This window comes from Salvelinus fontinalis, chromosome 29 (assembly GCF_029448725.1).
Source record: "Salvelinus fontinalis isolate EN_2023a chromosome 29, ASM2944872v1, whole genome shotgun sequence".
NCBI classification, from domain to species: domain Eukaryota; kingdom Metazoa; phylum Chordata; class Actinopteri; order Salmoniformes; family Salmonidae; genus Salvelinus; species Salvelinus fontinalis.
The window spans coordinates 23,472,321-23,484,575 of NC_074693.1; the positions used below are offsets into that span (position 1 = coordinate 23,472,321).

Genomic DNA, 12,255 nt, shown 5'->3' on the forward strand with positions numbered 1-12,255 from the left:
GAAGGAACAGTATGGCACACAAAAGTTTACCCAACAAGCTGAGCCCAGCCCAACCAACCCCACCCCTGCCATGGAACCAAGCACCCTCCCACTCCCACCAACACAACCATGCAGACAGAGACTGCTCTTACCTTTTAACTGTTTGCGGATTTTGGTGAGGTCGGTCATCCACTTGAGGACCTTTGGGTTAGCTGCACTATCACCATGAGACGGCTGTGGGGAGGACAGTGAATACTGATGATGAATGGCATCCTGCCAGCTGATGGCATATTGTGCATTTATTCTAAGCATGAATTTGTTCCTCATATTGCAGTGTATTTATATATCCTTGTATTTCCACTCTCTCAAACTGTTACTCATATTGCAGTATCTATAGTGCATTCGGAAAGAATTCAGCCCCCTTGACTTTTTCTACATTTTGTTACGTTAGTCTTTTTCTAAAATTGATGAAATTGTTTCCCCTCAATCTACACACAATACCCCATAATGACAAAGGGAAAACAGGTTTTCATAATTTGTTGCACATCAATAAAACATTTAAAACAAACACTTTATTTACATACAGTACCAGTCAAAAATGTGGACACATCTACTCATTCAAGGGTTTTTCTTTATTTTTACTACTTACTACATGAACACTATGAAATAACACATGGAATCATGTAGTAACCAAAAAAGTGATTGTTCAAAGTAGCCACCCTTTATGACAGCTTTGCACATTCTTGGCATTCTCTCAACCAGCCTCACCTGGAATACTATTTCAACAGTCTGGAGTTCCCAGATATGCTGAGCAATAGGCTGCTTTTCATTCACTCTGCGGTCCAACTCATCCCAAACCATCTCAAATTGGGTTGAGGTCAGGTCATTGTGTAGGCCAGGTCATCTGATGCAGCACGCCGTCACTCTCCTTCGTGGTCAAATAGCCCTTACACAGCCTGGAGGTGTGTTGGCAAACGGTCTAATGTCCATTGATCTTGTTTGTTGGCAAAAGCAAGGCTCTTCTTCTTATCGGTGTCCTTTAGAAGTAGACTGTGGAAATCTGTGTAGGCCTTCATTGTAAATAAGAATCTGTTCTTAACGGACTTGCCAAGTTAAATAAATGTTAAATAAAAGTAGTGGTTTCTTTTCAGCAATTCGACCATGAAGACCTGATTTACATAGTCTCCTCTGAACAGTTGATGTTGAGATATGTCTGTTGCTTGAACTCTGTGAAGCATTTATTTGGGCTGCAATTTCTGAGGCTGGTAACTCTAATGAATGTATCCTCTGCAGCAGAGGTAACTCTGGGCCATCTCAACTGGGTTGAGGTCGGTGGATTGTGGACGCCAGGTCATCTGATGTAGCACTCCATCACTCTCCTTGGTCAAATAGCCCTTACACAGCCTGGAGGTGTGTTTTGGGTCATTGTCCTGTTGAAAAACAAATGATAGTACCACTAAGCGCAAACCAGATGGCATGGCGTATCACTGCAGAGTGCTGTGGTAGCAATGCTGGTTAAGTGTGCCTTGAATTCTAAATAAATCAGTGTCCCCAGCAAAGCACCATCACACCACCTCCTCCATGCTTCATGGTGGGACCACACATGCAGAGATCATCCGTTCATCTACTCTGCGTCTCATAAAGACACGGCGGTTGGAACCAAAATTTCCACAGGTCTAATGTCCATTGCTCGTGTTTCTTAGCCCAATCAAGTCTCTTCTTCTTATTGGTGTTCTGTAGTAGTTAGCATTTATTTGGGCTGCAATCTGAGGTGCAGTTAACGCTAATGAATTTATCCTCTGCAGCAGAGGTAACTCTGGGTCTTCCTTTCCTGTGGCGGTCCTCATGAGAGACAGTTTCATCATAGTGCTTGATGGTTTTTGCGACTGCACTTGACTGCACTCAAAGTTCTTGAAATTTTCTGGATTGACTCACCTTCATGTCTTAAAGTAATAATGGACTGTCGTTTCTCTTTGTTTATTTGAGCTGTTCTTTTACCAAATAGCTCTATCTTCTGTATACCACCCCTACCTTGTCACAACACAACTGATTGGCATTAAGGAAAGAAATTCCACAAATTAACTTTTAACAAGGCACACATGTTAATTGAAATGCATTCCAGGTGACTACCTTATGAAGCTGGTTGAGAGAATGCCAAGTGTGAAAAGTTGTCATCAAGGCAAATGGTGGCTACTTTAAGGAATCTCAAATATAGAAAATATTTGGATTTGTTTAACACTTTTTTGGTTTCTACATGATTCCATGTGTTATTTCATAGTTTTGATGTCTTCACTATTATTCTGTGGAAAAGGCACACCTGTCTATTTAAGGTCCCACAGTTGACAGTGCATGTCAGAGCAAAAACTAAGCCATGAGGTCGATGGAACTGTCCGTAGAGCTCCGAGACAGGATTGTGTCGAGACTCAGATCTGGGGAAGGGTACCAAAACATTTCTGCAGCATTGAAGGTCCCCAAGAACACAGTGGCCTCTATTATTCTTAAATGGAAGCAGTTTGGATCCACCAAGACTCTTCCTAGAGGTGGCTGCCCGGCCAAACTGAGCAATTGGGGAGAAGGGCCTTGGTCAGTGAGGTGACCAAGAACCTGATGGTCACTCTGAAAGAGCACCAGAGTTCATCTGTGGAGATGGAAGAACCTTCCAGAAGGAAAACCATCTCTGCAGCACTCCACCAAGCAGGCCTTTATGGTAGAGTGGCCAGACGGAAGCCATTCAGTAAAAGGCACATGGCAGCCCGCCTGGAGTTTGCCAAAAGGCCCGTAAACCTGGAACCCTCCTTACAGTAAAGCATGGTGGTGGCAGCATGATGTGGGGATGCTTTTCAGCAGCAGGTACTGGGCGACTAGTCAGGATTGAGGGAAAGATGAACAGAGCAAAGCACAGAAAGATCCTTGATGAAAACCTGCTTCAGTATGTTCAGGACCTCAGGCTGAGGCGAAAGTTCACCTTCCACAAGGACAACTACTGTAAGCACAAAGCCAAGACAACGCAGGAGTGGCTTCGTGACAAGTCTATGCATGTCCTTGAGTGGTCCAGCCAGAGTCCGGATTTGAACACAATCGAACATCTCTGGAGAGGCCTGAAAATAGCTGTGCAGTGACACTCCCCATCCAAACTGACAGAGCTTGAGAGGACTTGCAGAGAAGAATGGGATAAACTCCCCAAATTATGGTGTGCCAAGTTTGTAGCGTCATACCCAAGAAGACTTGAGGCTGTAATCGTTGCCAAAGGTGCTTCAACAAAGTACTGAGTAAAGGGTCTGAATACTTACGTAAATGTGATATTTCCATTTTTTTATACATTTGCAAAAATGTCTAAAAACATGTTTTGGCTTTGTCATTATGGAGTATTGTGTGTAAATTGATGAGGGATAAAAACAATTGAATCAATTTTAGAATAAGGCTGTAACGTAACTAAATGTGGAAAAAGTCAAGGGGTCTGAATACTTTCCGAATGCACTGTATCTAACCTTGTAGTTCCTCTCTTTCTCAAACTGTTCCTCAAATTGTTTGATCTTCTTCTTGAGGTTCTGCAGCTTTTTGGTGAGCTGGTGGGGGACCGAGTCGTTCCTCACAGCGCTCTCTTTGGAAGTGAAGGAGGCACGGTGAGGCCTAGATGAGACAAGTGAGTGAGAGTGTGAGAGGCGGTGACCATGCACCTGAAGTCTCAATGCAAAATCCTGGCTTACAAACACGGTTTATAAGATCGAATAACTAAACAGGAAAACATCAAAGTCGCCCATCATATCTATAGAAATAACCATTCCTGATGAGTGAGTCAGTGTGTTCTCACCTCCCCAGGGACTGGTGGGCTTTAGTGGGCGAGTTTGCGTCGGGGTGCTGCAGGAAGCGTTGGCTGTAGCCAAAGTCCAGGAAGCGGCGGGCCATGAGGGGATGGGAGTCCTCCTCGTGGGGCAGGGGCACCATGCGCCCGGCCAGGGGGGACAGCTGGGCCTCACCAGAGTCACTCTCATCCTGCCATGACTTGAAGGCTGGCACGGGGTCTGGGTGGAACAAAAAGAAACGTACAGATGAGTCTCAGTGTGTAACAATGGTCATCTACAGCACTGCAGTTCCAGGACCTACTGAGACAGGCTCCTGTACAATGGATTAAAGTGAGCTAAAATCAATCACTCTGCCATTTTTGTTGAGTGCTCAAACTCCTTTCTGCCTCTAATTTGTCCTTTAGGAAGTTTTGTCATTGTTTTTTAGTACCCCTCCTTTCCTTTGGTTGCTGAAGGGCTAAGAGTCACCTGAACTATTGACAAATAATATTTTGGAGCCTATTCCTCTCTGGTGGAGCTGTGGCATTAAAGACATGTGTAGTTGTCTAGGATGTGTGGGCATGTCCGTGCCGAAGCGTGCAGATGAATCTAGTGACAGTCAACGAGAATCATCTTGGGCTGCAGAGTAACTCTGCTGTCCTCAGAACTGGAACATTATAAATGATTACCCGAGGCTACTATGTGTTGAAGATAGGTTGCACAACGCTAGAATAATATGAAAATAGGCCTAGGCCAACTACACTACACATGGTTCTTTCCTCAGCTTTCTTTAGACCTCTCATTAGATTTTCCATCTTGGTATTGTTTGCTCAATTTCACACTTTGTGGCCTGAAATAAATACTGAACAAAAATATCAACGCATCATGCAACAATTTCTAAGCTTTTACTGAGTTACAGTTCCTAAGGAAATAAGTCAACTGAAATAAATTCATTAGGCCATAATCTATGGATTTCACATGAGAATACAGATATGATATCTGTTGGTCACAGATACCTTAAAAAAAGGTAGGGGTGTGGATCAGAAAACCAGTCAGTATCTGGTGTGACCACCATTTGCCTCCTGCAGCGCGACACCTCTCCTTCGCATAAAGTTGATCAGGCTGTTGATTGTAGCCTGTGAAATGTTGTCCCACTTCTCTTCTATGGCTGTGCGAAGTTGCTGGATCTTGGCGGGAACTGGAACAAGCTGTTGTACACAGCGATCCGGAGCATCCCAAACTTGCTCAATGGTTGACATGTCTGGTGAGTATGTAGGCCATGGAAGAACTGGGAAATGTTCAGCTTCCAGGAATTGTGTACAGATCCTTGCGATATGGGGCTGTGCATTATCATGCTAAAACATAAGGTGATGGCAGCGAATGAAATGCACAACAATGGGCCTCAGGTTCAGGTGATGGTATCTCTGTGCATTCAAATTGCCATTTATAAAATGCAATTGTGTCCATTGTCCGTAGCTTATGCCTGCCCATACCATAACCCTACCGCCACCATGTGGCACTCTGTTCACAACAGCAAACCGCTCGCCCACACAATGCCATACACGTGGTCTGCAGTCGTGAAGCTGGTTGGACGTCCTGCCAAATTCTCGAAAACAAGGTTGGATGCAATTTACGGTAGAGAAATGAACATTCCATTCTCTGGCAACATCTCTGGTGGACATTCCTGCAATCAGCATGCCAATCGCACGCTCCCTCAAAAATGATGACATCTGTGGCATTGTGTTGTGTGACAAAACTGCATATTTTAGAGTGGCCTTTTATTGCCCCCAGCACAAGGTGCACCTGTGTAAAAATCATGCTGTGGCCTCCATCCTTCTTAAATGGAAGAAGCTTGGAATCACCAAGACTCTTCCTAGAGCTGGCCAACCTGGCCAAATGGAGCAATCGGGGGAGAAAGGCCTTAAGTTAGGGAGGTGACCAAGAACCCGACAGAGCTCCAGAGTTCCTCTGTGGAGATGGGAGAACCTTCCAGAAAGACAACCAACTCTGCAGCACTCCACCAAAACAGGCATTTATGGTAGTGGCCTGATGGAAGCCACACCTCAGTAAAAGGCACATGACAGCCCGCTTTGAGTTTGCCAAAAGGCACCTAAAGGTCTCTGACCATGAAAAACAAGATTCTCGGGTCTGATGAAACCAAGATTGAACTCTTTGGCCTAAATGCCAAGTGTCACATCTGGAGGAAATCTGTCATCATGCTGTGGGGATGATTTTCAGCAGCAGAGACTAGGAGACTAGTACAGAGAGATCCTTGATGAAAACCTGCTCCCGAATGCTCAGGACCTCAGACTGGGGCGAAGGTTCACCTACCAACAGGACAACAACCCTAAGCACACAGCCAAGACAACGCAGGAGTGGCTTTGGGACAAGTCTATGTATGTCCTTTAGTGGCCCAGCCAGAGCCCGGACTTGAACCCTTTCCAACATCTCTGGAGACCTAAAAATAGCTGTGCAGCAACGCTCCTCATCCAACCTGACAGAGCTTGAGAGGATCTGTAGAGAAGAATGGGAGAAACTGCCCAAATACAGGTGTGCCAAGCTTGTAGCGTCATACCCAAGAAGATCGAGTCTGTAATCACTGCCAAAGGTGCGTCAACAAAGTACTGAGTAAAGGGTCTGAATACTTGTGGTATTTCAGTTTTTAGCAACAAAAAAAACACAACCTGTTTTTGCTTTGTCATTATGGGGTATTGTGTGTAGATTGAGGTAAAACAAACTATAATACATTTTAGAATAAGTCGTAACAAAATGTGGGAAAAGTAAAGGGGTCTGCAGTTGACTCTTCTCGATGACTCTTAGATACTGAGGAGTAACCATTAGGAGAGGTGTGAGAATGAACTTGCTGAGTGAGCCCTAAGCTGGTCGCCCAGAAAAGACGAGAGAGAGGTGAAGGACAGAGAACTCTGGATTAGTCTCACTGACAGGGACCCGGTCCAACAAGGTCTGGATTAGTAAAGAGAAGGATGATGAGGAAGGAAGTATGGATGGATGGATGGATGGAGAGCTCCTACTTACCATGACCTCTCCCCTGCAGGTGCATACATGTGAAGTCTATGAGGGGGAGATGGTTTGGGGATGGTGCTAAGGGAGGAGGGAGAGAGAGATGGCAGAGAACACCGCGTGAGCTGACGTTTCAGGCAACCAGTTTGAGCAAGCATTCTAAGGCACTTTCATTCCTAGCTAGCACAATACATAATTAATCAATCATTTGCATCCATGTTTATTACTTGGAAATGCTTTTTTGTTAGTCTCCACTGACTTTTTTATTTTTCATTTTATTTAACTAGGCAAGTCAGTTAAGAACAAATTCTTATTTTCAATGACTGCCTAGGAACAGTGGGTTAACTGCCTTGTTCAGGGGCAGAACGACAGATTTTTACCATGTCAGCTCGGGGATTCGATCTAGCAACCTTTCGGTTACTAGCCCAATTCTCTAACCACTAGGCTACCTGCCTCCCCCACTTCACTCCATCACTATCCTAACTGTCTCTTAGGGAACATTGTGTATTAAACACACAACAACCATGGTGAGAAAGTTACCTTCCCACTGGCTGTGGGGGAAGATGCGGTGGAGGTGGTGGGAGCTGGGGCAGCTGGCAGGGTGAGAGGGGTACCCCCTGGCTTCTGTGTTGGCATTCTGGTCACACTCACACACATCAGAGACCTGGGTGGAGAGACAGGGTTAAACAGCGTACAGTAGACCCTAGTCGTGAAGAAGGCATTGGCATAGACACTTACACAGGCGATGAGATCAGCCTGGTTCATCTTTTCACAGGCTTGGTTTTCTTGCCTGCAACAAGAGAGAGAGAGAGAGACACGTGAATAATGGTCCATTTGAACTACAGAGAGGCACGTATGATGGTTGACCTCATTGGTGATGCTAATGTTTTAATTTGTTACTGTGGCTATTTTCGCCATTGACTATTGAACACAATGCCTTATGCACAATGTATTAGAGTGACCGTTGATCAGCTGACAATAACTGAGGACTACTGTCATGGTGTGTGTGTCTGTATGCTTGCTTTATGTTGAGGCCAATGATGAGCAGAGGTAGGATGACGCCGTATCCAACTGATTAGAATAGACATCATGACGAGTCAAGTGTCCTCCACTCCGCAGCACCAGACAGACATGACAGTCTCATGTCTCGGTCTATTTACAGAAGAACGTCTCCCTCCAGTCTATTCACAGCGGATGGCTCACATCACATCATTATTTTCAAAACCATGTTAGAGCTGTTTGTGTCCTACGTAATAACTAAACACTCATACAAAGCCCCAAAATCCAGATTAGCATACAACTTGTTTGATTGAATGCCAGCCATCAGCCTTCTCTAAGAAGGCAGGAAGTAAAGTAGACAGCAAAGCCTTGGTGTTTTAAGCCGTTGAGGTAATTGTGGATTTTAGCAATACAATTAAATGCTTCAAAGCCAACCTGGCTGTGTTGATATTGTTCTCTGCGTCTACGAGAGCCTCGGCGTGGTCCAGGTCCATTCCAGAACTCTCCTCCAGGGCGGCGTTATGGGAGTCACAATCCTGGACCTCCTGGGAGAAAACAGAAACAATGTCTCAAGAATTAGACTTAATTTCTCTCACACACACACTTACGCATCCACTTGCCAAGTAGTACCCTTAAGCACAGCCCAACATGTAGGCTCTCTGTCAAATGGAGGCACCATTAACAGCCAACTGTGAGGTTATATTGATGAGATGCTATAGCTTGAATTCCTGGAATGTGGCCTCCTTTCCTTTCTATTAAGTGGGTGAAGATGGCCCTGTATGTATACATGTATGGAGAGGGGAGGAGTGTCTGTGGTCTGAACAGGTGTTGTGGTTATTCTTTGGGGGGCAGGCAGACTATTTAAAGAGGGTGACCCAATTCATGGAGAGAGTCCCACCTCTGGGCTGAGGGGCTGTGGAGCTATGGAGCCCAGCCAGCAGCTATCTATGTGGTGGTGGAGGAGAGAAGGAGAAGTTGGGTAGACATCAGTGTAAACGAGCTGCCATTTTATCTAGGGTTCACCCAGCCTCTATCCAAGGCCAGTAGCCAGGAGAGCTAAAATGGTGCCCAGGAACACTGATGGACCAATGACTGCCATGTCAGAAGACGACTAGTCATATACAACGATTCCTTCAGATGTCTCCCCCCAAATCCATGACATCATCTTATGCTATACAGGCTAAATCTGATTCTGTGTAGGATATCTAAAGTGCATCGAATTGGCAGTTATATAGTGTGTGTGATGGTGATTGTCAGGCATGACTGGCTCTGCTTGGCGAGAACAGAACAGTATATGTATCTGACAAACCTCCTCTCGTCTCCCAGCACCCCAGCCCTCCCAGGAGAATTACATCTTTGTTATGGGCCACACAAAAGGCCAAGCTGATAGCAACAAGCATCAACCTTGTAATGAATTGATAGCGCCAGTCATGGTAAACATTCAATATTCTGCTGACAGCCAGAGCATGTGGAGTTGTTTGTCTGCGGTGTGTGTGTTTGAGTGACTGACTTTACAGTATAACTGACCTGTTGGGCCTCAGGGCTGTGCTCTGAGTGCTGCTCCGTCTCTGGGGCTGACAGGGAACTGCTTGTGGGGCCCTCCTCACTCTCACACAGGCCCTCTTCACCATGGCCCTCACATGGCCCCGGCCCTGGCCTCTCACTGGGGCCCGCCCTGTGGGAACCAACCAAGTCATTAGCCATAATAAGCCACATGGAGCAACAATCAGCATTGCTGGCTGTGGTAACACGACCTTTCTGGAGCTGCCTGCCACCCAGTTCTGTCCAGGATGTACAGTATGGGTGAACAGGGTGACATGCATGTTAGCCATTCACTCTAAGTGTGCATGCTTTGATACATGTCATTCTGTACGTGTCGAAATAGTTGCATCATGTATGTTGAAATTTGATTTATTTAACTAGGCAAGTCAGTTAAGAACAAATTCTTATTTACAATTACAATAACTAACCAATCATGGCCGGATGTGATACAGCCTGGATTCGAACCAGTGACTGTATTGACGTCTCATGCACCGAGATGCAGTGCCTTAAACCGCTGACCCACTCGGGAGCCCAATGTGCATTTGTATGTGTGTGAAGTGCAATATCTTGTTAGTACATGTACGTGTGTGTGTTCACTGCTCACCCTTGGCTCTCATAGATGATCTCATTGTCGATGGAGCTCTTGAGGTAAAAGAAGTGCTGTCCCACTGCAGCATGGATGGTCCTCTTTATAATGCTGCAGAAACAACACAAGCCCAAAGTATTAACTTCTGTTGCCACAGTACTAACCCTCTGAATCCATCTAATAAGGAGCATGAGAAGCTGAGTTGAACTGCTCCGCGACCCATTTCCTGATCTCTGGCAGGTATAATAAAGTCAACCAGGGAAAAGTCCTGTGATATATAATACAGCAATATCAGAACTAAGTACCAAACTCCCTGCTCATTAAGCTGTACTGAACTCTGCTGTATTCCTGGCTTCAGAAGTGTGCATAGATGGATAAAGGGTTAGCTTCAGCATAGCCATCTACGAAGGTGCCAGTGGTTGGTCAAGCCCAAGCAGCCCCTGGCAAGAACCCAATCACAAGACTGCATAGAGTCCTGGTCACCATTTTGTGGTATAGTTGAGCCCAATAGATATGCATGTACATCATTGGCTGTGCCCAGCTCTGCAACAAACCCTTATCCGTTTTCAGAGAGGACATTTTGTTTACATACAGTGCATTCGTAAAATATTCAGACCTTTTGACTTTTTCCACATTTTGTTACCTTACAGACTATTTCAAAAATATATTATAGTTTTTCCCCCTCAATCTACACACAATACCCCATAATGACAAAGAAAAAACTGTTCTTTAGAAATTTTTGCAAATGTAATAAAAAAAATAAAATAAGACAACCCATTTACGTAAGTATTCAGACCCTTTACTCAGTACTTTGTTGAAGCACCTTTGGCAGTTATTACAGCCTTGAGTCTTCTTGGGTATGACGCTACAAGCTTGGCACACCTGTATTTGGGGGCGTTTCTCCCATTCTTCTCTACAAATCCTCTCAAGCTCTGTCAGGTTGGATAGGGAGCGTTGCTCCACAGATATTTTCAGTTCTCTCCAGAGATGTTAGATCGCGTTCAAGTCCGGGCTCTGGCTGGGCCACCTGCGTGTGCATGGTGTGAGTGTAGCTGTGCGTGACGTGAGTGTAGGTGTGAGTGTGCATGACGTGAGTGTGGGTGTGCGTGAGTGTAGGTGGTCGTGACGTGGGTGTAGGTGTGCGTGACGCGAGTGTGCGTGACGTGAGTGCACATGACGCGAGTGTGCGTGAGTGTGCGTGGGTGTGAGTGCGGGTGTGACGTGAGTGTGCGTGGGTGTGAGTGCGGGTGTGACGTGAGTGTGTGCATGGGTGTGAGTGTGCGTGGGTGTGACGTGAGTGTGTGCGTGTGACGTGGGTGTGTGTGACGTGGGTGTGCGTGTCGTGGGTGTGCGTGTCGTGGGTGTGCGTGACGTGAAGTGTGCGTGACGTGGGTGTGCGTGACGCGAGTGTGCGTGACGCGAGTGTGCGTGACGCGGGTGTGCGTGACGTGGGTGTGCGTGACGTGGGTGTGCGTGACGTGGGTGTGCGTGACGTGCGCGTGCGTGATGTGAGTGCACGTGTGGTGTGTGCGTGTGGTGTGCATGACGTGGGTGTGCGTGACGTGGGTGTGCGTGTGAGTGACGTTTGTGTGCGTGTGAGTGACGTGAGTGTGTGCGTGTGGTGTGAGTGACGTGAGTGTGTGCGTGTGGTGTGTGCGTGTGGTGTGCGTGACGTGGGTGTGCGTGAGTGACGTGAGTGTGTGCGTGACGTGGGTGTGCGTGAGTGACGTGAGTGTGTGCGCGACGTGAGTGTGCGCGATGTGGGTGTGCGCGACGTGGGTGTGAGTGACGTGGGTGGGTGTGCGTGTGAGTGACGTGGGTGTGCGTGTGAGTGACGTGGGTGTGCGTGTGAGTGACGTGGGTGTGCGTGACGTGGGTGTGCGTGACGTGGGTTTGAGTGACGTGGGTGTGAGTGACGTGGGTGTGAGTGACGTGGGTGTGCGTGTGCGTGACGTGGGTGTGAGTGACGTGAGTGTGCGTGACGTGAGTGTGCGTGTGGTGTGCGTGATGTGAGTGTGCGTGTGGTGAGTGTACGTGTGGTGAGTGTGCGTGTGGTGTGCGTGACGTGAGTGTGCGTGTGGTGTGCGTGACGTGGGTGTGCGTGACGTGGGTGTGCGTGACGTGGGTGTGCGTGACGTGGGTGTGCGTGACGTGAGCATGACATGGTTGTGCGTGAGTGTGTGCGTGGCGTGAGTGTGTGCATGACGTGAATGTGTGCGTGTGGTGTGAGTGTGCGTGAAGTGTGCGTGACGTGGGTGCTGCATGAGAGCACTGCACACTGCATGAGAGCACTGCATGTCCTTACCTTATGTCATTAATTTTACTCTCAATCGCCACTCCCAGAAG

General features: G+C 46.8%; 1 protein-coding gene across 3 annotated transcripts in view; it reads right to left on the minus strand.

The window, feature by feature from the left end:
• The window catches only part of LOC129827627 (protein FAM13B-like), a 71,998-nt gene that overhangs the window by 12,785 nt on the left and 46,958 nt on the right, over positions 1-12,255 (minus strand). For 2 of the 3 annotated variants that reach the window (XM_055888640.1, XM_055888642.1), the window contains exons 8-16: positions 9,928-10,020; positions 9,309-9,456; positions 8,217-8,326; positions 7,521-7,572; positions 7,323-7,446; positions 6,798-6,863; positions 3,791-4,001; positions 3,468-3,609; positions 132-213 (exon numbers count right to left, since the gene is read on the minus strand). In XM_055888640.1, coding sequence (XP_055744615.1) covers positions 132-213; positions 3,468-3,609; positions 3,791-4,001; positions 6,798-6,863; positions 7,323-7,446; positions 7,521-7,572; positions 8,217-8,326; positions 9,309-9,456; positions 9,928-10,020 — 1,028 coding nt within the window. The remainder of the gene's footprint in view (positions 1-131; positions 214-3,467; positions 3,610-3,790; positions 4,002-6,797; positions 6,864-7,322; positions 7,447-7,520; positions 7,573-8,216; positions 8,327-9,308; positions 9,457-9,927; positions 10,021-12,255) is intronic. The other variant, XM_055888641.1, reaches the window with a different exon arrangement.